This window comes from Podarcis gaigeae (assembly GCF_964106915.1).
Source record: "Podarcis gaigeae genome assembly, chromosome: 12".
Classification (NCBI taxonomy): domain Eukaryota; kingdom Metazoa; phylum Chordata; class Lepidosauria; order Squamata; family Lacertidae; genus Podarcis; species Podarcis gaigeae.
Genome location: NC_139688.1, coordinates 46,733,548 through 46,760,780, shown reverse-complemented (window position 1 = coordinate 46,760,780; position 27,233 = coordinate 46,733,548). Strand labels below are relative to the sequence as shown.

The 27,233-nt window shown below is 41.9% G+C and overlaps 1 protein-coding gene across 1 annotated transcript; it reads left to right on the top strand.

Moving 5' to 3' along the window:
• The first annotated feature begins 50 nt into the window (after nt 1-50).
• MRPL3 (mitochondrial ribosomal protein L3) lies at nt 51-20,441 on the top strand. The gene is made up of 10 exons (XM_083706051.1): nt 51-287; nt 3,863-4,044; nt 5,284-5,375; nt 6,275-6,373; nt 11,149-11,248; nt 11,715-11,775; nt 14,415-14,523; nt 15,005-15,082; nt 15,685-15,762; nt 19,270-20,441. Exons 1-10 carry the CDS (start codon nt 217-219, stop codon nt 19,417-19,419), a joined length of 1,020 nt encoding a protein of 339 aa, XP_083562177.1. The 5' UTR covers nt 51-216; the 3' UTR covers nt 19,420-20,441.
• Nucleotides 20,442-27,233: the final 6,792 nt, after the last annotated feature.

Genomic DNA, 27,233 nt, shown 5'->3' with positions numbered 1-27,233 from the left:
ACGTAGGCGGGGCGTCCGTTTGGGGAAAAGGCAACGCCCCTTCTTAGCCTGCCTGTGCCTCGAGGTAAAAAAAAGAGCTCCGCTTCCTTCTGCGCCGGCGCGGGGCTGGTAGGAACCAAGTGTAGCCGGAACTTAAGTTTCTAGAGCGTGTCGGGCGGAAAGGTGGGGGGGGGGCGGTTTCCGCCGTTCTCCCCGTGGAAGAAAGCGGCGGGCGCGATGTCGCGCGTGGGGCTGCTGTGTCGGTTGGGCTCGCGGCTGCTGGCTTCGGGAGCGGGGATTCGGAGCGGGTACGTGGGGGGGGGGTTCGTGCGCGCGCCCCTGCTCTCAACCGTCGCCGGGAGCTGGTTTCCCCCTCACAGACACCCACCCCGTGACCCCAAATAAGGGGCTCCCGTTCCCTCAGGCAGAAGTTCCACAGGTGAAGGCGGGCCCCCCTCTCCGCACGACTCAGGGGTTGGGGGGGTGGAACCCAAGCTTTACCTGTTGGGCTTCTGCCTGTTAAACGCAGCAAGGGGGAAAATGTGGAGAGTTTCGCTGAAGCTTTTTGGAACCAGTGTTGGAAACTTGAGATAGGAAAGCTGGGAGCTAAAGGGCACCTGGAACCTGGGTTATGGTCGATTGTCTAGGCGCGCCTTTTTTATATATAACAAAGCTGAAAATGAACGAACTGCAGCTAAAATATTGTGTTCCTTTTTTCACATGGTCCAGTCCCTCCCCTGCCCACCCCCCCCCCCTAATATTCCCAAGAGGGTCTCTTCTCCAGTCTTCAGAGAGGAGCTGGAAGTGAGGAGGCAGAAAAAAGCTCCCCCTTTCCTTCCACTCTGCAGTTTGAATCTGAAGTCTTAGGCGCAGGAGTTCAGAAACTGCTTGCGCTAATGAAATGCCCTGTCGCAAAATGCGCCTAGGACAATGGGAGTTTCGAAAGACTGCTTGAAACTCACTTTCCGAAAGTGCATATTGGGATTTTTCTCCCCAACATGTTGAGAGGGGGAGAGGAAAGGTGTGCACCTGTAGTAATTTGTGGCGCTCTACTTTTCTAAGTTGTGGACAGGGCATCAAACGGTGGTTTCATACCACAACCACCGCACATCTATGCTGTGGGGTTAATATTTTTCTCTTGCCCCATGCTCCGTGCCTTTGTGGTTGCTTTGTTTTACTGGGGCAAGGGAGAAAGGGAAAAAAGCTGTGCAGTATGTGAATAAGGATACAGCGATACCTCGGGTTACATACGCTTCAGGTTACAGACTCCGCTAACCCAGAAATATTACCTCGGGTTAAGAACTTTGCTTCAGGATGAGAACAGAAATAGTACTCTGGCAGCAGGAGGCCCCATTAGCTAAAGTGGTGCTTCACTTTAAGAACAGTTTCAGGTTAAGAACGGACCTCTGGAACGAATTAAGTACTTAACCCGAGGTATCACTGTATATGTCACTGCACTGTGAGAAGTGAGGATACAGGGAACCAGGCAGAAGGCCTTCTCAGTAGTGGTGACCACCCTGTGGAAGGCCCTCCCATCAGATATCAAGGAGATAAATAGCTATACAACTTTTAGAAGACGTCTGAAAGCAACTCTGTATAGGGAAGTTTTCAGTAGTTGATGTCCCACTGTGTTTTTATATTTGTTGGAAACTGCCCTGGGTGACTGGGGTGACCCAATCAGGTGGGCAAAGTACAAATAATAATATTTTTATTATTACTACTAGCAGGGAACCAGACTGATTTTCAGGACACGTAAACAAGTCTCTTATGACAACATATACAGTACTAGAGTTTTCAGCATCACGGTGTATCGCCAGCCAAACATAGTTCTTTGGCGATATACTGTGATGTTGAAAAAAGCTGCGTTGGCCCCAGCTGGCAAGATGCTGTGTGAAACTGCCATAGTTCTCATTGTGGGAGCTGAGGTGCTTTCACCCCAGCACCTCGCAGGCTGTGGCCAATATAGCTGGCCCCAGCCTGCTGCTCAGCCGGGGAGCAGAAATGCTCCTGCCCCCAGCGGAGCCAGCCTTGAATCCCCTGTCACTTGTACATGACTGGCAGGGGACTCAGGGCTCCTTGGCCAAGCTCTGCTGGGGGCGAGAGAGCCTCTGCCCTCAGCGGAGCCAGCCCCAAGTCCCCTGTCACTCACAAGCAGAGCAAGCGGGGGCAGGGGGCAGGGATCTCTCAGCTGGGAAGCTGAGAGCAGCCGGATCCTACTCGCATGCAAGCAATAGTGGGCTTGGAGGTCTCTCAGTTGGGGAGGGGGAGCACTTTAATGGAGCCCCCATCCTGCCGCTGGCTTCTGCAAGCTGGTATTGGTTCAGGGGCTCCATAAAACTACAGTGGTACCTCGGGTTAAGTACTTAATTCGTTCCGGAGGTCTGTTCTTAACCTGAAACTGTTCTTAACCTGAAGCACCACTTTAGCTAATGGGCCCTCTTGCTGCCACTGCGCCGCCGGAGCACGATTTCTGTTCTTAACCTGAAGCACTATTTCTGGGTTAGCGGAGTCTGTAACCTGAAGTGTATGTAACCCGAGGTACCACTGTACTTGGCTGAGGCAAGGGCAGCAGCGTGCTCTTCAGCCCAAGCAGTTTAAACAAGTGAAGGAAGGAAAAGGCTGTATCAGGACCTCGCCGATTCATCTTGATTCTCCCTCTGCCAGGGCAGAGGGCGATGGTGGTTTCAACAGTGGTATATCACTGGTGAAACCGCCGCTACTTGAGTCCCTCTGCTTTCAGCTCTCAGCTAGTTTGTTTCTCCCTCAGCACACTGGGCACTGGAGGCAGAGAGACTCAAGAGTGGTGATGGTTTCACCAGCGATATACCACTGAGTGAAGCTGTCATTGCGGTCTGCCCCCACATACTAGTCCAGTATCAGTATATCCTGTATTAATATATCCTGTGATCAATATATCGCTCAGGCCTAGCATATTTTGAAACCCGTGTTTTATTCCCTTCCTTGGTTAAATTGTGATGTGTGAAGGGAACTCTTAAGATGTATGCTATTGTATCAGTTGGTGTTTTGCAACTACGTTGGTTTGCTTGTATGGCCCTAAGCCTGGGACTATATTCTCTGTTAGCCAATGAAAAGGTATTGTTCTGGCAACTGTAGGTGACTGGGGTAGAGTTGGGCACTTCACATAAGAGGGTTCTTCAACTATTACAGTATAACCTGTTGCCTCAGGTAAAGAGAACCTGTCTGTCCACCTTAATAAAGCAGTGTTTCTCCTTGAAATTGCACCATAGATTTAGCTTATTATATTGGCTGCATAATGCTCTCCAAGGAACTTTGAATATTTTTGTAAGTCTGCTGCTTTCCCATTTGCCAATTTACTAAATATGTTCCCATCAGCAATTCTTTCTGCCTTTCTTACAATTTCATTATCAGCCTACAACAGTTAGGGTAATGCACTTCATTCTTCCATTTCTGCAATGACAGTTGGATCGCAGCCCACATGCTTTGGAAAGTTTTAACATAAATGCGCTTATAAGGCATTCAAAAATTCTAGTTAACTCCCATCCTGCTGTCCTTTAATATGCTTGTGAAACAAGTTAGTGTAATGTTCTGGAGAGCATGATTATTTGCCAAGGCTGCTCAACATGCTTTGTAATTCTGCATTTGGCATCTCAACCAGAGCCTTCAACATTGATAATCATCTCTTTAGTTTGAATCTTTTAAACTGATATAGTAGTCATATACTTCCTGTCCTTGCTTTTGGGGAATGTGCTGCAGGTGTTTGCCAGTCTGGGATTATTATTTTTGCCTACCTGTATTTATGCTTGGCGATACCTTGAAGATAATTGGGTATCAGAACTGAGAATTGGGAAAGGCTATTGTGCATATCTCGTTTTCTAAACCATTATTATCTTCTGTTTGATAGTGGTCTGTGGTGTGTCACAGCTAGGCATATTACTGACAATTCCACATGGTGGGATGAGCACCTTTCAAAAGAGAATTTCGAGTTCCTTAAGAAGTATACAGCGGAAGAATTCAAAGCTCAAACAGCCAGTAAACTCTGTCCACTAAAAGATGAACCCTGGCCTTTGCATCCATGGGAGCCAGGTTTGTATATGACAGGTTGGGAAGCAAAAGCAAACCTGTGTCCAGTACTTGAGCCTGTATTTGGATTCCTTAAAACACAAATGCTTTTAAAATCAGTGAGCTGGATTCTAGTCCATTAAGGAAGCAGCAAATGTAGGACCTAAGAGTTATTTTCCCTTGCATCCAGTGCATGTGTGTAAACATTCAGCATGCCAGGCCATTATGAGAATTGAGAAGTTCCTATCAATTATTATTATTATTAGGCAGCCCTGCATCAGGAAGATTTTAATGTTTTACTATGTTTTTATATGTGCTGTAAGCCACTCACAGTGGCCGGGGAAACCCAACCAGATGGGCGGGGTATAAATAGTAAATTATTATTGTTGTTGTTGTTGTTGTTGTTGTTGTTGTTGTTATTCCAGATAGCCTTTTCTTTTTTCATTCCCCACCTCCAAGCACCACATGTTCCAAATCTGTAGTCCCTGACTAAATGAATCCATACTGGCTAGGAATATGGAATGCATGCACAATCCTTTTGTTCCCTATTGCGGTGCCTATGTGAATACCTGCATGTGCATAACACAGGGGAAAGGGCTCTGTCATGCCACAAAGGGATCCCTCTGTACTCAGGCATTGGGTCTCCAATGGATTTGATTGAACCCTTTGTTTTTCAGGTGTTGTCCACACTTAGTTTCCCATAACTTTTTCTTCATGGACAGCTCCCTGCCCTGCCACTTCCAGTCCATCCCATCTGCCTTCTGGGCAGAATGCCAGGTTCTAAGAATGATGGTGCAGCCACTGCTCTTGCCCTTTGCGGCTGATGCTCCCGTCATTTTTCACAGGCATGCCATGAATCACCTGAATGAAGCTTGTAGACCACTGGTGGGCTGTGGACCACAATTAGGAAACGCTTGCAAAATGTCATTTAATATTAAGTTGCAACCGTGGTCCCTTTCATTCACTCAGCTTTGGTACAAAGCTGCCAAAAATACATAGCCTGAATGCAAAAATAAATATTTGTTTGCTTTTTACTCCTATGATGGACCCCTCTTATGAGTAAAAAGCAGGCTAGTAAGCAAATGGGGGGGGGGTCCCAGCTAGAAGCTTCTTTCTTTGTAGTTAATATGGAAGCAGAGTGCTCTGTCCTTCTTTCACCAGCCACTACACACATTTGAGGAAATTCTATGTGCTCACCTGTGTGGAGCACCTGGCTGCCATTGGCTAAATAGTTAAAGGGACTGCTTTCACTTTTAAACACAGGTTCTAAAAGAGTTGGACTTATTGCAGTAAAGTTGGGGATGATGCCATTGTGGACCAAGAAAGGTGAAAAAGTGCCTGTCACATTACTTCAGGTAAGGCAAATATTAGTCTTTAAAAACCATGATAGGTTCTTCTAGATTGCATATTTAGGATCTGGGCACTATCCTAACTAAACAGCTCCATTAGTTGTAGCAGCACAATGGAACTTCCTTGCCCCCCCCCCCCCCGGTGCCCCTTGCAGGCTTGTGAAATCTGTTTTGGCTCTTGTTTGGTTTTGCTAGAACTCTGAAGTCCAATAATCAGAGCTGGATGCAAAATAAGCATTGAGGTGGAGCCAGACACAAAATATGGCTTAAGAAACAGACCTGGTTGCCTCCTTTCCCTCTTACCCCATGAACAATAACCTGAGATTACCTGCAGACACAAGTGCACATCTACAGTTAATGCAGTTCCCTGGAACTGGGCATTATAGAAAGGTGTCCTTATTCATGTTTATTCTTCTAAACTGTTGGCTGTGCTATATCTTGTTGTTGGTTTTAAAATTATAGTTTACTATGTTGCTAGGTACCTTGAGGCCATTCACGGTGAAAGGTTGGGTATAAATTTTAAAAATAAATGCTGACTTTCAATTCCCCTTTATAAAGGTTAAAGGTTGCAGTACTGCACTTTGTACAGCATCTGACTATTGATTCATTGTTGTTTGTATAAGAAGGAAATTAAGCACTTGAAGCTGGAAGGGTTATTTCCAAGGGCTTACCTGAGATTGAATTAGCAAATCCCTATTAGATGATTTATATAACGATGTTACACTTCAAGTGTTTAATTTCCTTCTTATTTGTCCTGTATTTAAGATTTTGGTGTAGTTTGGATGCATTTCTGGTCTGTTTACTCTAATAAACAAATGGTAATGAGGATGTTATTATTCAACAAAATATGTATACGGGTTTTGAGATTACTTTTACCATTCTGTGTTGGCTCTTTTTCCTTGAAGGTTAGAGACTGCCATGTATTAAAGCATATACCGAAGGACGAAATGGGCGGAAAAGATCCCTTTCTGCTTGTTGGAGGAAGAAATGTTTCACAGTTTTATGTAAGTCTACTGTGCTGCTTTTTGTGATAGAGTTCTCAGTTCTCATCAACTTCTTCTATGGAGTGCATTTTGGTGTGTGGTGTGCCTCTATATTTAAAAGTCTGCTTTTAATTTTTTTTTTTAAATTGCTTGCACGCATCACTGTTTGCTGTCATTTCTTGAAAATGTGATTTCTCCCTACTCTTTACCATTCTCTGAAGGCAGGGGATTTTTGCATGGGGGACATGGGGAGGGGGATTCCCTGGTCCTGAATGGGGTAACTGTGCCCCTAAAGGGCCAAGTTTGCAGCCTGGGAGTCATTATGGACTCTCAGCTGTCCATGGAGGCACAGGTCAATTCTATGTCAAGGTTGTCTACCAGCTCCATCTGCTATACCAGCTGAGACCCTCCCAGCCTGTGCCCTGTCTTGCCAGAGTGGTGCATGCTCTGGTTATCTCCCTCTTGGACTACTGCAATGTGCTTAATGTGGGACTGCCTTTGAAGGAAACTACAACTAATCCAGAATGTGGCTGCCAGACTGGTGTCTGTGAGTGGCTGCTGGGACCATATAACACTGTTCATAAAAGATTTCCATTTCCAAGCACAATTAAAAGTATTGGTGCTGACCTGTAAATCCCTTAATGTCTTCAGGCCTGAATACCTAAAGGAATACCCACATTGTTGAGGCGAGTGGAGGATTCAGTCCTGCTGGGTGCTGCTTAAACACGCAGTTGCGAAGGGGAAAAAGGAGGCACAGCATGTCCTTCTTCTGGCCTCTCCCCTCCTGATTGCAACATTTCCCCCTTCATTTAGGTGTACTATGTATTCTCCAATTCTCTGCTTCCTTTTCTTCCCACTTGCATGTGCAGGCCTTGGCTTTTTAGCTCCTACGCAGCTTCTTTCCCATTTATCCTTGGACAGAAATACAGGGCTAATTGAGACAGAAGGCTTGGGTTTCTAGGGAGGCATCATCATCATCATCATCATCATCATCATCATTATTAGCTTGAGGGGGGGGAATTGCCAAAGGTGGAGGGGGAAGATTTTTTCCCCACCCTGTTCAGCCTCCTTTTAATAATTTTTCTTTCCTGTTTAAGAAAGCAAGCATGCTACCTTCCTGTGGGGAAAAAAAAGCCAAGTCACCCTTTATACCAAAACATACACGATGGACGTAAATAACTATTACAGCAGATATGTACCAGTCTAGAGCATCTGTAGTGAGACACAGACAATGCATGGAACCATTCATTGTTTCCACTGTTTTTAATTTGTGTGGGGTTTTAGTTATTGTTGTTGTTTGTTTTTATTGAGGGAGGGGAGATGTGTCTGGGAGGGGAGGAGCTGGGAGAGCAAGGAGGCTCCCAATCACTGTGGGTTCAGGGTAGGAGGATGTGGTTTGGCAGGTGGAACAGGCCAGGTAAGGGCACACAGCACAGGCACCTAGTAGCAGGGAAGGCAGCAAAGAAGGCGTACTTTTCTTCCCCTGTTGTGTCTTCTTGGTGGCATCTGGGAAAGCTTTTCCAGGTAGTGTGGGGTCTTTTACACTCTGGCCCAAAGGATGTGACTGAACTCGTGGTAGCTTGCTATGACTTGTTTGCAAAGCATTTTGAGGATAACATCACTTGCATCCACTGGGATGATGATGATTACTATTATTATTATTTAGTCCGCTGTTATAGGAGATGGGTCTCATGGGATGTCCAGAGAAAATGTTGTGTGGGATATAAGAAAAAGCTCTATCAATGAGTAAATCTACCATATTTTCTGTTAATTGTTATTAAGCTTCCCCCCCCCCTCATTTTTAGCAACTGTTCTCATTTACAAATTTGAATCTCTAGTTTAATCAATATCTAGGTTTTATAGATTGCTTGAGTGTCCATTGATTCCTTTGAAAATGGGCATATGTGGACATAAACCTTCAGCTCTTCAGGTGTAAAGTTGCTCCAATTTGGAAACAGAACTAAATGCTTTTGTTTTATAGAAAGATAATTTCCATCTTATTATTGATGTAAAAAGTTTCAACAACAATGGTTGTGTGTGTGTGTGTGTGTGTGTGTGTGTGTGTGTGATTATGAGATGGGTTAAAGCCTTACAAGGCCTTAACTTGGAATTGAGTTATTAATTTTCAAATAATATGTGGAATCATAGAGTATGTGTATACTGTAGTATATTTGATTAACTGGTACTCAGAGGAAACAGCAACAGCCAGCCATACCCAATTTCACAATGTATAATTTGTGATATATCATCCCCATTCAGCATGCTCTACAATGCAGAATCAAAACTCTGCCTCTTGCAGATATTGGCATTTCACTGTATCTCCCCCTGAAAGATAAATAATTTATTGTGGGCAGAAGATTCTAAACGACTGTCCTATAACAGCTTCTAGAAATGCCTGAATTTGCAGGAGATATATTCCTGCAAGTAAATGCCGTTGATGCCTAGAGCATCCAGCTGCTTGTTGCAAGAGCTAGAGATAAACTATGCCTTTAAATTTACAAAAGCTAAGTGCATCTAAGTTTATAGTATAACTGGGACATAGATGTTTCATGCCCCAGCTCATTGGGTAAATGTTATGTTTGTGAACTGCACACATAAGTTAAAGCATCCTGTCATTTTTAAGTACACTTAATATAGTCAATAAAATAGTTCCAGAAATTGAAAGGATTACTTGAGCTTGTCAAATGTCTTGATGAAATGTTCTTTCTTGTGTTAGATGTTGTAGAAAGCTGGAATCAGATACTTGGAGACAACCTAAAAAGCTTTTGCATCTAGTGGCTATCTTTTCATTTCTTTAATGAAATTTCGGGTAATTTAATACTCAGGTTGCTAATGCGGCAACCCCAGAAGCATATACTTCTGGGTTTCGCCGTGCGCACATGCGCAGAAGCGCTCAATTGTGCCAAGCGCATGCGCAGAAGGGCGCCTCTGGTTACAAAGTTTTCGGGATGTGGCCGGGCCTCCGGAACGGATCCCGTTCGTAACCGGAGGTACCACTGTATTTATTTTAATTCTACCAAGAGTTTATTATATCTTCATTCAGACCTTTCTCCTTATTTTTACTTGCTGCTCTAAAAGAGCATCCATAGATACTGGTTATAAATTCTTTTAATGTATATATGTGTCGTAGGATAATATTTTAAATGTTTTAAAGTTGTTGCACCAATGACAAATACATTTGCTATCTAAATATAACAGTTTTCAAAGGATTGTCTAAGAAATTAGCTATGTTTTACTGTAGAAACTCAACACTCCTATCCTAAATGCATTCTTTGAAAATAAGTTCCAGTGACCATCGTGGAGCTGACTGTAATGACGTGTTCTTAGGACTGGATTTTAATTATTTTTATAGTAGTCATTTGTGTGTGAGAGAGAGAATCTCAGGAAGGTGACACTAAGAAGTTTTTAACTTCGTCTATAAAACAGTATTATAAAGGTTTATCAATTTTATTCAGTTTGCACGCAAAATGATAAGCAGGGGGCGTTTTCAGGTGGGGCAAGATGCTGTTGCTGTATAACCTTAAAATTGTCCTCTTGAACTCCCCTGAAAGTTCAGGAAGGCACTTTCATTGGGGAAAAGGAAAACTGCAGATAACTTCTACAACACTGACCACCTGACAGATGGTGTTATCCAAGTGTGTCGCTCCTGTCAGTCATGTAAATTGCTTTCTAGGGGAATCCATTTAAAGCACAAAACTCTGCAATACGGCCTCTTGCATTTTCAGTTTTCATTCATTTTACTTCTGTTGGTTGAGAGAGAGAGAGAGAGAGAGAGACTCAAGGGCAATTCCAGAATTAATCCACTATAAACCACTTATAAACTATGCTTCCTATGTGTTTGGTTAATAATGAAGTATCCTTGTGCTAAAGATTATAGACTCTAGTATGGTGAATTAAAATTAAAAGCTTGCAACACTTTGTTCTTTCACCGTTTTCATTCTGGCTCTGCGGTTGTCCATGCATTATTGAACTTTTACGCTTCGGCAAATTTTTAAATATTATTCTTCATGTAAAACTTGTATTATTTGAAAAGTCTCCATATTATAATTGCACACTTTTCAAAATTTGGTTTCTAGCCACGGTTTTAATGCCCTAAATTATAGTTAATCTCAACTATAGCTACCTTCATAAACTAGGCTTTGAAGTTGCTGTGTTTTACCGGGGCACAGTTTAGAATAAGCACAGCCTGTCTGGGATCAGACAGAATACTAAGCTGTGTTTAGTTTAAAAAGGGAGCAAAAGCTTTCCAAACTCCTTGTGGCTGCGCTGGGGGGAGTGCATAGCACACAAGCCTAAGGCTTTCACAGGGGCATTCCTGTATCACTAAACAAGGCCACATTTTGTCTTGTGTAATTAATAAAAGGTGGATGTAGACAAGGGAAACCTGGTTTGAAATCCCCACAGCCTTAAAGCTCATTGGCTGACCTTGGGCCAACCAGTGTGTCTCCTCCTAACCTAATTCGCACAGTTTTTGTGAGGATAAAATGGGGCAGAAAACTGGAGAACATATCTGCCATCCTGAGCTCCAGTTTCTTTCTATGATTTTTCCCTATGCTTGATTAATAAACAATTACAAACACTTCTTTAAAACTAAAGATTTAGAGCAGATGTGTATAGGATCACACACTGTGATACAACTATGAGACAAAGACTCTCTAAATTTTATCAAGAAGCAAGTCCTTAAAACCACACAATTAGCATATATTTTAAATTGTTTGAAGCGTTCGAGGATTTTCAATGTAAAGATTCTAATTTCTCAGTATTTCTCTCATTGTTACCGGTTGCATTTCTTACAGAAAGGGAGAGCTATGATGGAGTTGTGCAGAACCGTTGGCATCCCGCCAAAGGAGAAGATTTCAACGTTTAGAGTGTCTGAAAATGCCCTCATTAAGCCAGGTAATCTATGCAGAATGAAGAACCATGGAATATAATTTTGCACAATATTTTCTCTTCGTAGATCAGAGCCATTGTGCAGAGCTGACAAAGTTTTGAAGTCCTAGGGTAAAATGGAGCAAATCCCATGTATGTAAAAAGTCGAATACTATAACCATACATTTCCCACAGAGAAAGTCATGTGATCTGAAATGGCTGCTACCTTTTTAAAAAGCTTTCTTAGAGATAAAGTTTGTTTTGTTTTGTGGATGGTGTTCCAATCAGAGGAACAGGAAAGGAGGCCATTTTTGATGCCTCCCCCTGCAGGAACAAAGGGAATTCCTAAGAATAACAACCTTTACCATTGCATGACATGGATCACTCTGGGCCCATCGCAGCACTCCAGAAATGCCTGATATGCCTTGGACTTTGTCCAAACAAATAAGAATAATGATAATAGGTTTAATTGATTACCTTCTTTCCCCACCAGGTACTCCCCTGTATGCTGCTCACTTCCGTCCTGGACAATATGTGGATGTCACTGCAAAAACGTAAGTTTCCTTCTGTTGCTATTTATGCACTAGGATGTTTTTAACCACTTTATTTTAGATAGTTACAGTGGTACCTCGGGTTAAGTATTTAATTCATTCCGGAGGTCTGTTCTTAACCTGAAACTGTTCCTAACCTGAAGCACCACTTTAGCTAATGGGGCCTCCTGCTGCTGCCACACCGCCGGAGCACGATTTCTGTTCTCATCCTGAAGCAAAGTTCTTAACCCGAGGTACTATTTCTGGGTTAGCGGAGTCTGTAACCTGAAGTGTATGTAACCCGAGGTACCACTGTATTAGACTTTGAAGGCAACGCTCAAAGTGATTTACAAGAAAATATTAAAACAAAAGGTATTAATAAGCCAGAGAAATAAAATAAAACAAGGGAAATGTTTTCCAAAGCCACTGGAATTTTTCTTTTGTGGTATACTTGGAGCTTGTGCCTGAATCAGGCAGAAAAAGAAAAACTACTCCCTGAGTGTGGCCGCGCGCGCACACACACACACAAACACACACACTTGGTTGTGATGAAATTGCTTTTCGATTTTTATCCCTTGAAAAGGACTATTTTTGGCTGTGAGGATAATTCATGGTATTTCTTTTAAAAGCAAGAATGAAATAAAAACAGACCATCCAGATGAAATGTTTAAGTGGACACTTGGTCTTATGACACCAGGGATTTATGCCGGTTGATTAAAGTTGACAGAGCTGTCTTCTTTGAAGTTTGCTTCCTTCAGTTCGTGAATCTCTTGCAAGCCATCATTCCTCTTTAAAAAAAATAATTTTATTTATGATTTTCATTTATATACATTTCAGTAATAGTTTAACAGTAAATCAAACATTTCAAAACTCGACTACCTTATTCCTCTGGCAATTTCATTATAGTTTTTGTTGAATGCTGAGGTGTCTATTTTCAGGACTCTCAATAATTTTTATAATTGTATTTTTTAAAACAACAACAAACTATTTTAATGTTATATATTAAATTGTTATTATGCTCCCTGGGACCTTAGAGTGAATAAGTAATAAATTAAATTAAGAACAAGAACTGGAATTTACTTCTGAATAAACCTGCATATGATTGTGTTGAAAGTCCTTAACGTTTTCCATACAAGAAGCTCTTGAAAGACAATGCCTTATATGGTGTAACCTATTCAAAACTGCTTTCTGTTAACTTGCAGAAGTGATCATTTTTTAATTCTAAAGTCTAAATGCAGCTGCATACTTTCTTAATAGACCATTGAGTAGCAGTCTGAAAATTACAGGTTAAATAAACATGTTTGTGCTGTTCTACTTTGCTTAAACCAAATGCTGTTGAAATATGTTCATAAGATATTTCTGTAATGATAGGTAATTATGCTGACAACTAAAGAAATTATCATGTTTTATAGGCAACTTTGCCTTTTTTCTGTATTTGAGTATTTCCTATACTCCTATACAATTTCCTAAAGCAAATTGATTTATGCTTAATTTATACTCAAGAAAATGTCGTTTTGGCAACATAATTTTATTAATTGCACCCATCTTGGGAGAAAGGAGTACATACGCTAAACAATGGGTTGGATTAAGATTAAATCAATTGAGATTGTTTGTTACATTTTACTACCACTGTAAAAGTTGAATTTAAGTTATTTATATCTAACCTGCCCCACTGAGACCTGTGGGACTGAACACTAACTTAATCTGCATCCAACCTAGTGTATTGCTTAGTCTGGGTAGTTAAAGAGCTTTTCAGTTGGAAGGTTTGGAATCCTCAATGGCCCACTATCACATTTTTCTTTTGCAAAATACTCCTTTCCAAAACCATCCTGCGTCTGTTCTGATCTTAACTCCATTGTAGAAAATTGAAGTAGCCAGGCCAGGGGTAGTCAACGTGGTGCCTTCAACTCCTTGTCATCCCTGATCATTGGTCATGCTGGCAAAGGCTTGCTCTAGGCCTGCCTTAGATTTTGGATAGATGAGTTTCATTTCTTGATCATTGGTTGACATCTGCTACATGATAGAATGAAGTGTGAACCCTTTGATTCTGCTGAGAGCCTTCAGTGGCTCTCAGTATCATCTAAGATACCCTTTCAGGCTGATTTATAGGACTGTGGACGCTGGGAGACTACAAAAGGTGATCTGGCCTACTGGGACTTGCATGCGGGATCCTCCTGAAGTAGATTCCATGCTTTAACATTGCAAGCAAGTCTTGTTCTATGTGGCTTACATCAACTTAGTATTTAAGCACTAGTCTGGTTGTCATAGGTGGCCAGGAGTTAAATGCAGGTAGGAGAGTGGGCTGGCTGAGGAGAGAGGAAGTGCTCTGTTCCTTCTTCATGAAGCATTGAAACCAAGTGGACTGATGGAGAAAGAAGTTCCCTCCTCCACACGCAGCATAGAATTGCAGCTTCCCATCCGTCCTCTGCCAGCTGCCTGCAATCTTGTATCTTTGGGGGGAGGGGGGGCTTCTTTGCAAGGGTGACTTACTCCCAGGAAAGTCTGCAAAGGACGCATGCGCCTTTCTATCTGCCATAGAGAGGCATTTTTGAACAGCATTCTGTAAGTGCCTTGTACTGAAACTGCAATCCATATTTTGGGCAAGTTACCTTTTTCAAGTGGGTTATTTCAAAGCTGATTTGACTTGGCCTTATCTGCTTTAGACTTGGCAAAGGCTTCCAAGGAGTCATGAGAAGATGGGGTTTTAAAGGCCAGCCTGCTTCCCATGGCCAGACTAAAACACACAGGCGACCTGGAGCCATTTCCAATAGCGTAAGTATTTTTAATAATAATAATATTATAATAATTTATTATTTGTACCCCACCCATCTGGCTGGGTTTCCCCAGCCACTCTGGCTGGCTTCCAACAAAGATTAAAAAGACATCAAAATGTCACACATTAAAAACTTCCCTAACTGAGTTACTGTGACTTTGTCATTACAAAAAGACAAGTGTTCAGAAAAAGTTTCTTCCAGTGAATGTAGACATTTCATTACACAATGAGCTCTCTCCATTGAACAGTTTATTGGGATACTACATAGTGAGCATGGCACAAGTCAATAAAACTTTGAAGTAAATGTGCATAGGTGTCAAGATGCTTTTTTAAAGTAGTACTTAGGGCATGTTGTTAACACAATACCTGCTTTGGTTTTGATGCTGAATCTTACTTTATCTTATTTTACTCTTGTTCACATGCCATAGAAGAGCATTTCCATGGTCGATGCCTAACTTGTATTTCGTATTTTTGAGACAGAAGGTTGCAAGGGTTTTCAAGGGAAAGAAAATGCCAGGGCGGATGGGAAACGTCTTCAGAACAACGGTGGGACTAAAGGTGAGGCTTATGAATGTGCAATAAAGGTGAGGTGCGTGTCCTTTATTTTTGCCCCTTTGATAAAGTAGCTTCCTAGTGCATAATCACCCTCACATAATAGCAAACATCATGTTTTCTTCTTAAGTATCAAAGAGGCAAACCCGCAAAGGCATGAGGAGACGGCCACTGCTGTTAGCATGGAGGTGGAATAAGGGCCTTTCCCTCCTTCTCTCCCTCTTGCTTGCTTGCTGACAGCAGCATTCCTTCAGGGCAGGGGGAGAAAGAGGACTTTCCTGACCTGCACTGGTCACTGATGGAGCTGGGGAAAGGGGACTTGAAATCGCCAGAGGTGGTGACCCTGCTACTGTCGAGGCGCAAGTCAAAGTACCAAAGTGCCTCCTCAGTACTCAGTGCAGCCCGGCCTGCTTGACAAGTGAGGCACAGTGTGTCTGGGAATGCTGATGGTGCTGTTCTGTTGCTATGTAAAGAGGATGTGGAGCTGTATTTTCTTTTCCCCACAAGATATGAAAGTCTGCAGAAAGACGCTGCAGTTAGCACAGCAAGTGATTTTTAAAACCTCCACAGAATGTTTTGGTTTCAATTTGGTCGTTTTAATCTTTCAGGTGTGGCGGATCAGTGTGAAACACAATATCATTTATGTACACGGTTGTGTTCCAGGTCATAAAAACTGTTTAGTAAAGGTAAGTTTGGCTTCGAACTGTTGGATAATGTGCCAACACAGTGCATTCAATGACTGCTTTGGTCAGCCTTGATTTTATTGTTTCTTCCACCTTGTGCCATGTGCATCAATGTGTTGCGCTTTGTTTCCCAAGCTGGGGCCTTCCAGATGTTTTGGACTCCAGTTCCCATCATTCCCGACAAGTGGCCATAGTGGCTAGAGGTGATGGGTGTTGTTGTCCAGAACATCTGGAAGGTGTCAGGTTGGGCAAAGAACTCTTTTTTAAATTGGGGAGAAAAAACTCCTTATGTTGTGAATGGATACTGGCAAGCATTGAAAACTGTCACAGAAGAATACAAAGTGATGTTTCAGTGGTTGGTCAGGTAAGACCTTTGCAAAGGAGCCTGTTAACAAGCAGGATAGCTCTCTCTCTCTCTCTCTCTCTCTCTCTCTCTCTCTCTCTCTCTCTTTACATTATCATTTTTAATTTGGTACTGTGGCACGAGCTAGGAAAAAAATAGAAATTTGATTTTCTTCTGAAATCAAATCTCACAGCATTGAATAATATGGTGCTGGGTACTGATTCCTTAAAGTAAATGTGGCCGTATGATATTACAGTGGTACCTTGGGTTACATACGCTTCAGGTTATAGACTCCGCTAACCCAGAAATAGTACCTCGGGTTAAGAACTTTGCTTCAGGATGAGAACAGAAATCGTGTTCTGGCGGCGATTGCCAGATTAAGCAGAATAAAAATATTAAGAGTAATAGTGTTCATCTATTACTAATAGTGTTCTCCTGCCCTACAGTTTATTATGTTCAATTTTCATCATGATCACTCACGCCAAAGGCTGAGATTTTTCATCTATCTTTCCTACTAGGAGCTTCACCTGAGCTCATCATGTAGGATATATGCCATGGAAATGCTGGACTTCATTGCAGACTGTGCTGCCTCTGCCTGTTGTAACCTAATTTGATGGAAAATTGTGGTGCATATAATTTTGACTATGCTCAGAATGTAATTGGGGCATATCCCTTTATTAAAACAAGGAAACATAGGATTGGGAAATGGTGGACACACAATAATAATAATAATAATAATTTATTATTTGTACCCCGCCCATCTGGCTGGGTTTCCCCAGCCACTCTGGGCGGCTTCCAACAGAGATGAAAGATACACTAAAATGTCACATATTAAAAACTTCCCTGAACAGGGCTGCCTTAAGATGTCTTCTGAATGTCAGGTAGTTGTTTATCGCTTTGACATCTGATGGGAGGGCATTCCACAGGGCGGGCGCCACTACCGAGAAGGCCCTCTGCCTGGTTCCCTGTAACTTGGCTTCTCGCAGTGAGGGAACCGCCAGAAGGCCCTCGGAGCTGGACCTCAGTGTCCGGGCAGAACGATGGGGGAGGAGACGCTCCTTCAGATATACTGGACCGAGGCCATTTAGGGCTTTAAAGGTCAGCACCAACACAAACTCATGTGGGACAGTTTCTTCACTCTTGCAGGGTCCTTTTTCCTCCATGACCCTTAGCCTAGGAGCAGTTGAGAGCCAAGAAGTTTTTGCAGCATTCAGTGTCCCTAGCCCTTTGATATCTAACATTTTTACTGAGGCAAAAAGATTCCAGTCTTGCTCACTTTGGGGAAAGGCACTTTTTTTGCTATGTAAGTGTCTTGCATCTTGTTACTGTTTGTGCAAAGTACTGATTCAGCCTGGAGCTCTGCTAAACTGCAAAGTGGTCTGTGACTTCACCCTACTTCTAAGCATTAAGCTTGCTACATGCTCAAGCAATTTTTGCGGATTATGTTCTGCTGAGCTGTAGCTGTTCAAACTTGAGACCTCTGCTGTCACTAGCACAGTGTCTTATATGTACATTTCCCTAGGCTTCTACAAGGCATTAATTTACTGTTTTGCAAAACCGTGACCCAAAACCCATTTTAAACAGTTGAATACCTATGCCCCATTTCTAAACACATACCTGCTGTGTGATCTTTTTTAGTTTGTTGTTTTATTTTATTTTTTAAAAAGATAAAGCTGTAATTTAGAAAGAACAAGGAGCATGGCAAAACAAGTATCTTTGTGCGTGTCTACCTGGAAACACTGATGGTGTTAGCATACACACACACACACATATTTTGTCAATACTTTATTATCTATTTTGGTTGGTTGACATTAATGCAGATATTAAATCAAAGGAATTGGTAACATTTGTGCTTGTAGCCAGGCTGACCATTTCACGATTAAACACATTGTGGGAAGGGTGAGGCCCTCCCCAGATTCATTTATCCAAAGGATAACCAGGCTCATTTCCCCCCCATGACAAGCAACAAATAAAAGACCCTACAAGGCACCCACCCATCAATGTTTCCCCCAATTGTCTCTTAAAGGACAGCAAGAGAGAGACTCTGTTGTATGTGCTCATGCCTCTGGAGCACATTAATAACCATGAGATGAGCTCATCTTATGGGTTGATATCTAGTTATAGAACAGGAAGTAGAGTATAGTAATAAATGGACACTTCCCACAGTGGGGGGAACTGAGAAGTAGGAGTCCTCTGGTCATCCTATAAGGATCAATGTTCTTTAACCTGCTCATGAATCATCCGTGAAGAGCAGTGAAGTGGCCACATTTGCAGATGACCGCAGATCATTTGAGTGTCATTCTTTAATGCTATAGGTTGTCTTAAAACAATTAAATAATTAGCTCTGTATATAAAAGATGATATGTTTCATAGGAGGCTTTTTTTCTTCTGTGCTCTCAAAAAAAATTTTTTTTCTATTAGGAGGAAAAATGATAAAAAAATGGTTTTGCCCCCACTCCAAGGTTTTCCTCCCAGGCTTTCACATCTCTACAACTACCTCTCTGATCTTTCCTTTCATGTCCTCTCTGTCACATTATGTCAAATGACAAACTTCTTTCCTCCCAAGTTCTCATCTCACATTACACTTTCCTTATCTAGTTACAGATAGGTAGCCGTGTTGGTCTGCCATAGTCAAAACAAAATAAAAAAATTCCTTCCAGTAGCACCTTAAAGACCAACTAAGTTAGTTCTTGGTATGAGCTTTCATGTGCATGCACACTTCTTCAGATACACTGAAACAGAAGTCACCAGACCCTTCTATATAGTGAGAAGGTGGGGAGGGGTATTACTCAGAAGGGTGGTGGGATTGGGTGATTGGCAGATAGCTGTGATGAGCCTGTTGACGACTCTTAACGACTGCCATAGGTCCTACAGGCTCATCACAGCTACCCTTCTGAGTAATACCCCTCCCCACCTTCTCACTATATAGAAGGGTCTGGTGACTTCTGTTTCAGTGTATCTGAAGAAGTGTGCATGCACACGAAAGCTCGTACCAAGAACTAACTTAGTTGGTCTTTAAGGTGCTACTGGAAGGAATTTTTTTATTTTGTTTTTCCTTATCTAGTTAGTCCAACTGGTGCTCTGAGCAATAGCTTTGTGTTTTGAATCCTAAGTGAATTTTTGCCCACTTTTCATTATCAACCCCTCTTGCGCTTGTTGTGTTTTAGGTCAAGGATTCGGCTCTACCAGCTTACAAAGATGACAGCAAGAATTTACCATTCCCAACTTATTTCGCTGATGGCGAAGAGCAGCTGTCTGATGAGTTGTATGATGAGGACATTTTTCAGTTCACTGAGCCCTCCATAACATTCACTTAACTATTGACATCCTGAGGTGCAGGCAGGCTTCCCATCAAAAATGTTGGTCCGAAGACGCAAAGCAGGAAAATCTTCCCCCGAAAAAGTATCATTTGGCACCAACCTGCCCACATGACTCTGGACAATTTTTGTTAAGAGTTTTCTTCATTGCAACAGACGCCAAAGGATGATAAGCAAAGAAACAGTGACATGGCTGATTGACACTTTCAAAAAATAATTCAAAACCTTCCAAACTGATAATACATGTGTGTGTTTATATTTAGTGTATATTTACCTCTATCATGTTATGAAACAGATACGTGTGTCTGGTTTTTTCCTTTCCTCAGCAGAAAATTGGCTGTTGTTAATTGCTTAATATAAAAAATATCACTTTTTAAGTTCATTCTGCCCTGTGTGTGAGCAGTTTGGAGACACACAGGCTATGCGTGCTTCAAGAGACCTTGTCACCTGCATCGTAGGAAGCCCCACACTCCCAGTAGTGGCTTCCTTGGCTGTCTCTACTACAGCAGATCTGACAGCCAGCAAGACAAGTCGCTTTTTTTAATGGCACATCTGTATTGGCATCGGCTGTCGAGAGTTGCTGAAGGGAAACCCACAGAGAAGGCAGATCCAGTGTCTGCTGTTCACATACATCTACATAAACAAAGCCAGAGATCTTCACATATTCAACAACAAGGGTGCAGTGAATAAGAGTGATAAAAGAATTTCCAATTTCTCCCAGTTCAGACTGAAGTATATATGGTGCTCTGTGTTTTCAGGAATTTAACACAATCTTGTGAGCAATTCCCCTCTTCTGATGTCCCCTAGCAACAAGAGCAGGGAAAGAGTTAGTTTTAAAAAACCAACAGTTGTCAAGTTTGCCTGTTTGCAGTTCACTCTTAAGTGCTTCAGATGGCAATCCTGGCTACCCTCAATTACCTGAAGATTGCACTCATACGAGAGAAAGCAATTGTTCTCCATCAGTGCTCATCTCTAACTCCCAAATCTGTCACATTAATAAATGTCCAAGCTGTCTACTTTGATTTGGAGTTGTGCTGTGTCTTTTCACTGAGACACAATACCATATCAACCACCGTTATCATTTCCTATCAAAGTGCACGTTTTTAATGCAAGTTAGTAACTAATTATTTCACATGAGGTCCTCTTATTAAAAATAATAATTGCTTGTTTATAAGCATGATGAGATTTTAATTTTTTTTAAAAAAAAACATTTTTAATCCCACATATTAAATACAAATTATGTTTTGAAAGTACATTCCTAATCTTATTAATCTAAAGTGAAGAAACCCCCCATGTTGTTTGATGCCATTGTTATTTTGGAATATTAGTGTTAATTAACGAGATTTCACAGCCAGGTCCCATAACAGCAAGCCGCCTGCCTCCCAGTTAACTTTGAATATGTTGACTTCCACATCTTTCTTATTATTAGCAGATACAACATATAGTCATAAGGGTGATAATTGTTTAAAAGCATTATCTGCTGGCCTGCAATGATGTAAGGCAGAATAGGATGATGACTTGAAAAAGTAGAACTCTGATATAACCAAGTTGCTTCCCAGCAAGGATTGAACTAGAACTCCCATCAACTCCTGCAAGCATGACCAATGGTTCAGGATGATGGGAGTTGTAGTCTGGAGTGCACCATGTTGAATACCTCCATAGTATATCCTTGTTCAATGCCAAGAGGTGTGTGTTTTCTTGTTTTCTGGCAGCTCCATGTAATCTCCCTGTAATTTACTATATTTTGTCTGCTGTACTAAATTTTGCCTCTCTGCTGTTTCCATTCCTTGGTTTCAGAAAGTATAAAAATGTCCTTGGAGTTGCTTCTGTAATGTATAAAAGTGATAAATGTTAAGCAAGATAGAGATCTGGGGTGCCCAAAGCTTTGATCAAGCAAGCAATATTCTGTACTGGATCACATGTTGCCATACAGAAATCAAGAGCAGCCGAAAAGTAAGTCAATACTGGGGCTTACACTGAGATTTTCACTGCCACCAACTGCTGTATTTCATTCCCAACTACGCTCAGTCACCTTTGAGCCTGGCCTGGTTCACGTGGCACACTGAACCATAGGTTTAAAACAAACCATGGCTTAATGCGAATGAGCATCAGGGTAGTACCCCTCATCTGCCACACCGCAGATGAAACAAGTTAAGAGTCTCACGTGGCCCAAACCCAGGCACATAGTTCATTTCCCCTCCCCCCCCCCCAAACAAATGGCAAGTGCTAGTGATTGGTTGGTCTCTGCTTCCTACAAAAAAAGAAACTGGTTCAGACAATAGGACAATCTGAATTCTGGCTTGTTTGTGGCACGGCAACAGAAAAAATGGAGGTGTGCCTTGGAAAACTTAGTGCTGGTGCATATTAAACTAGAGCTTAATTTATACCGTGGTGTAACAAGATGTGGCAAACTGGGCCAATATTAGGAACATAAGAACATTAGACGAGCCTACTGGATCAGGCCAATGTCCTCTCTACACTCTGTCCTCACAGTGGCCGACAAGATGCTGTGGGAAGCCTGCAAGTTGTATGTGAGGGTAGCAGCATTTCTAGCAACTGGTATTCAAAGGCATAAACGTTGCAGCTATTCTGTCGTCTTCTCTTAGATGTAGTCTGGATCAAGTATGCTAGCTCTCATCCTAAACCTTTGTCGGGTTGTCTTTAGATGTCTCCAATGCCTGCCAGTCTCTTGACTTCACATACTGCTTCCCTTCCAGAGCTGAGAACAAGTATTTGCTGTTGACAGTTCCAGGCACATTGTAGACAGAGCTGATAACAGCTTAATAATAAAAAGGCTGCAACACGAAGCCTAAATAGTCCTCCTTTATTCCTTTGTGGTAATTGGCAGCCACATATTTAGGTTTTAATTTCTTGCCCCAAAAAGAGACAGGGAAGTGTCCGTGGACTGATGTTTGCCACCCTGGTGGGTTTTTGCTTAATGTCATCTTGGAGTGAACCTTTTGCATTTGCCTTCAAGTCTAGATTATGGGCGCGTTGATATTGGATTGAGGACGGCCCTTCCATCGCCCTTGGCTAATTCATGTAATTCTAGCAAACACTGCTAATCCTGGCAGTCAAGCACTCAGTGACTCCCGGCAAGCAATTTATTTCTTGCTGCCTCTCAGCTTTTGAGATATTCTCCTTTCCCATCATTTTTTGCGTGCAAAAGAATTGGGGTGCTCCCATTTCATGTGGGCTTCTTAGGAAAGACAGGAGCGGTCATTCAGCCATACATGTACAGAATGAGCAGAGATGTACAGATGACAGGGCCTTAACTGCATAATGGCAACAATGATCTTTCCAAAGCAATTCCAAAACCCCTAAGCTGGTCTGGCATATGATAATGGGGAAAGGCCAGTCTTGGTGGCATAGTCTTTGTACAGGCAAAAAAAATATGTAAAACCCCAACCTGATGCACCAATTCAAACCCAATCAACACAACATCCATTACAGAATGAATGAAGGACTATGGTAGGTTGGGCCATGTCATGGGCCAGGAGTCAGCTTCACCTGCTGAACAGCAGCCTGAAGGCAGAAAGCAGAGTGACTCCACCTGCTGCTGATCAGCCATCAAGGACTCAGAGGTGGAGGTGCTGATGAGAACCAGCTGGCTCCAGCTTTCTTAAGCAGGGCTTCCAGCCTCAGTCAGTTTCTGGAAACAATGTGGTTTCTGGTCCACCCTTGCTGCTTTTTGGGTCATCGGATACCTTGACCCCTGGACTTTCTGACCACGTGAGCTGCTATAGGCCTGACCTTAGGACGACCTGACTTTGCTTGCCAACTCTGCCTCCAGGCAAGTACCCTTAATTTAAAAAAAAAAGTTTTATAGGGGGGTTTTGTGTTACAAAGCAAACATAAACAGGGAACGGTACATCTGTTGTCTCCACTTTCAATTTGTAGACTTTTTCACAGTTTACGTTTGGTGAGAGACCTTTTTGTCATAGACATCTTGCAGTTGGGTCAGGGTAGGGATAGTCTTTTGTTCTATTGCCTGTTCTTAGTGTAGGGAGGGTTGTGTCAGCATCACACGGGTAGGACCTTTGTGTATCTATTTTTATTGATATTGCGAGAGGTTAAGAGTTCCCAGGCTGCTTCAGAGTGAGTGACTTATGAGTTCCTTATAGTGTTTTTGTGTGTTGCTGTCCTGGAAGATGTTTAATAGGGTGAGTGCTGGAGTTGCTTCTATTACCTGTTTTGTTATTTTGGAAATTTCCTGCAGCACTGATATCCAGGGAGGGTTGGACTTTAGGGAACTATGTGCCTATTGCAATGCAGCCTCTCCAGCATTTAGATGAAGTTCCTGGCTGTGTCTGCTAGCTTTTGTGCTGCTAGGTACCATCTGTATATGTTTCAGGGTGAGTTCTCGATTTGAATGGTGATTTAGACCATAGTGTAGACCAGGCACATCCAGCTTCCAAGAGATACTGATCTACTCCCACTATAAATAAACTGGCTGTGATCTACCCTTTGGATTGACCAGAGTAGTTGAGCTTTTTTTGGTGAGGCTTCATCAAAATTGTTGAGCTTTAGTTCATGTCCTATGTCCTGCTCCCATTGGCTTTTAATTGTGGTAAGGGGGTCTGTAGTGTCTTGGAGTCGTATTTTATATATTTTGAAATTTGAAATACTTTGTCACTTGTACAACTTGTATACAGTGAGATTACACAAGAACCCCCCCACTCAGCTCTCTTAGTCTTAATTCCCCTCGTTTACTGATGCACACCGACCAAACCCAAAAGTCAGTTGCCCTGTTATCTTTTCATTCAGCCTAACAGCCCACGGATAGAAGCTGTTCATTACCCTGTTGGTGCAACTAATCATGCTTCTATATCTTCTGCCTGAGGGCAGGAGATCAAGAAAGTGCCGGCCAGGGTGTGAATCATCCCTGAGAATTTTCCTCACTCTCCTGAGGCAACGCTCTTCCGCTATTTCATCCAGTGGATTCACGGGACAGCCCATAATATCTTGTGCTGTATTCACCACCCTCTGTAGGCACTTCCTATCAGTTGATGTCAAACCAGCATACCACACCGTGATGCAGTATGAAAGGACACTTTCTATTGTGGACTGGTAGAGGCCATCCCTTTAATGTGTTTCTCTGTTGTTAGGAGTTTCTCAAAGCTAGTCAGTGGCTTGGTGGCTGCTGTTTTGGTTGCTGGGTTGTTTAGGAAGGCTTGTAGTTGGTGGTGGGTTAGCCCAGGGTATTGTAGTGTCCCCTAGTTTATCTTGTATTTCCTGTATTTTTATGTGGTTGTCATTTTTGTAAAAGTTGGTTATCCTTCCGAGACCCTGCTGGCCTCACTCCACTGGGCTCTGCAGCACAGGACTTCCACAGGCCAGACTGAAATTATTTTTAAATTATTTTCCTGCAGTCATTTACCTGTTTATTTGCATTTTAATGTTAACCAGAAGGCAGACATAGAGGAAGGATCATGTCAATCTTCCCTTGCATGCTTAGAAATGTGAAAGTTTTTTTAATTAAATATTTATTTTTTTATTAAATAAATATGTATCCAACCTTCCTCTCAGAGAAGCCCATGGCAGCAACCAAGAAGTGACAAAGCATTAAACACATATTTTACTGTTGTTACCCACTCTGAGCCTGCTTTGGCTGGGGAGGGCGGGATATAAGTAAAAAATTATTATTAAAAATAATTCCCATACAGATGCTGCCTAGAGAAGATCTCTACTTAAAAAGGTTCATTGAATAAAGCATGTGCCTAAAATGGTTGCTTTTGAAGTGGACCATTACATAAACAAAGAATAAGATTACGACCTCGTTTCTGTAAAGTTACCTCATGACATAAGCCCCTTTTCAAATGATTTGCTTGTGTCTTCAGTTAACTCAGGGGTGCGCATTTGTTTTGGTACAAATGGGTAATTGAACCAAATGGGTTTAATCTGGTTCGGTTGTTCATTTGGCTAAAAGCAAAGGTGCGAGAGGAATGGGGCCAAGTCTTCTTGGGACTCCCATGCAACTCTCATTTATGTCCATTCATTGCATTCAAAAAGAGGGGAGGACTTGCTTGGTGTCAAGAGCTAAGCCATCAGCAAGAGGAGCAGGCATTGTTGTTTGGTCCTAGCAGCCACCATTTTGTATTCCACAGAATGCTTAGAAGCTGGATCGTTCCAGGACATTTTAGGGGAACAAAATGGCTGCCACCATTGAGAACTGCCATTGTCTTCCCAAATGCCCAGGAACAACACTGTGTCTAGCCATTCTGAGGAAAAAATAAAAATGGCGGCTGCCAAACACAGCAGCACAAAACATCTTAAAAGGTGTTTATCGAGGGGGAAACGCCGCCAGATTGATGCCTCAGAACAAAAGAAATGGAAATGGGTAAAATCTGAAACAACCCAGGCTTTCTACAGTGAAAATGTGGAGTCAGAGTAATTGAGGAAAAAATGAACATATTCTACAGCCCTATAATGACTCTGCGACTGGGAGTGCAGGGCTCCCAAACAAACGTACATACACTTCTGTGGATGTGGCCTTTTAAGACCACAAGAAATACAAGTATATCAAAGATTTGGAGGCTGCCATCACAGTTCTTCCTCTCAATCTATTATGCGTGCAGTAAAACTACCTGAAAAGGGATATACTTCCAGTTTGATTTAGCTGGAGCAATATCTCTGAATATGAAAGGAAAACCTGTTAAAACCTAGCCTCGTAACCATGATTCAAACCTTCCCTGTCCTCCTGGCTTTCATAAATCAGGATTCCCACTAGCTTTTAGGAATTAACTGCAAAACAGTGAACTATGTATAAAATGCAGCGCAAGGTTCGTGCACTTGACATTTTGGCAAGCTTATGCAGCAGTGAAAATAACCACAAGCCGTAAAGCGGGAAATGTGCTGAGGTATATTATTAATAAATTTAGAAAGGTCATGCACACAAGCCCTCAGGTCAGTAGGGGCAATCTATGTATCTGCTGTGTAGTTGCAAAAATGCCTGATGAAGCATACTGATTTCACCCATTATTTGAGGTTCTTGTGGGATGCTAGAGGTCTGAAAGGAATTGGACTAGGCTTGACTTCCAAAGATGGTGGTTTTCTTTTTATATATATAACTTTTTTATTTGATTTTCAAAAACAAAATGAAGGAATAAAGCTGCATCAAAATGTCGTACACACTCACGTATCAAGATTACTCTGAATTTCCTGACCCCCCCCCCCGCCCCATCCCATCCATGGGTCCTCTTAATTCTGTTTTCATCTGCATATCAACACTTATCCAAAATGTTCACCTTCCTAAATTATCTGTAGTTTCTATTACCTTACAAGTGTATTTAAAACCCCGCTGATGTTTTGACCTGTTTGCAATGATTTTGTATATACATTATAAACATTTCCCCTTTCTTTAAGTTTCTTGTCATCCTGAACTTCCCAGTTAATTTTGCCATTTTGGCATAGTCCATCAGCTTGATTTGCCATTCTTCTTTGGTCGGGGGTTGTCTCTTTCTTTTATCTCTGGGCTAGCAGCATCTGAGCGGCCATTGTAGCATACATAAACAGTTTCTTCTGATCTTTTGGGATCTTATTACCTATAATTCCTAGTAAAAAAGCTTCTAGTTTTTTTAAGAAAGGTTAATTTAAACATTTTTTTTCATTTCATTATATATAATTTTCCAGAATTTTTTTAATTACATTACAATTCTACCACATATGATAAAAGGTATCCTCTTTTTCTTTGCATTTCCAGTATATATTGGTACTTGTTCTATACATTTTTGCTAGTTTTACTGGAGTTAAGTACCACCAATACATCGTTTTCATATAGTTTTCTTTCAATGAAGAACATGCCGTAAATTTCA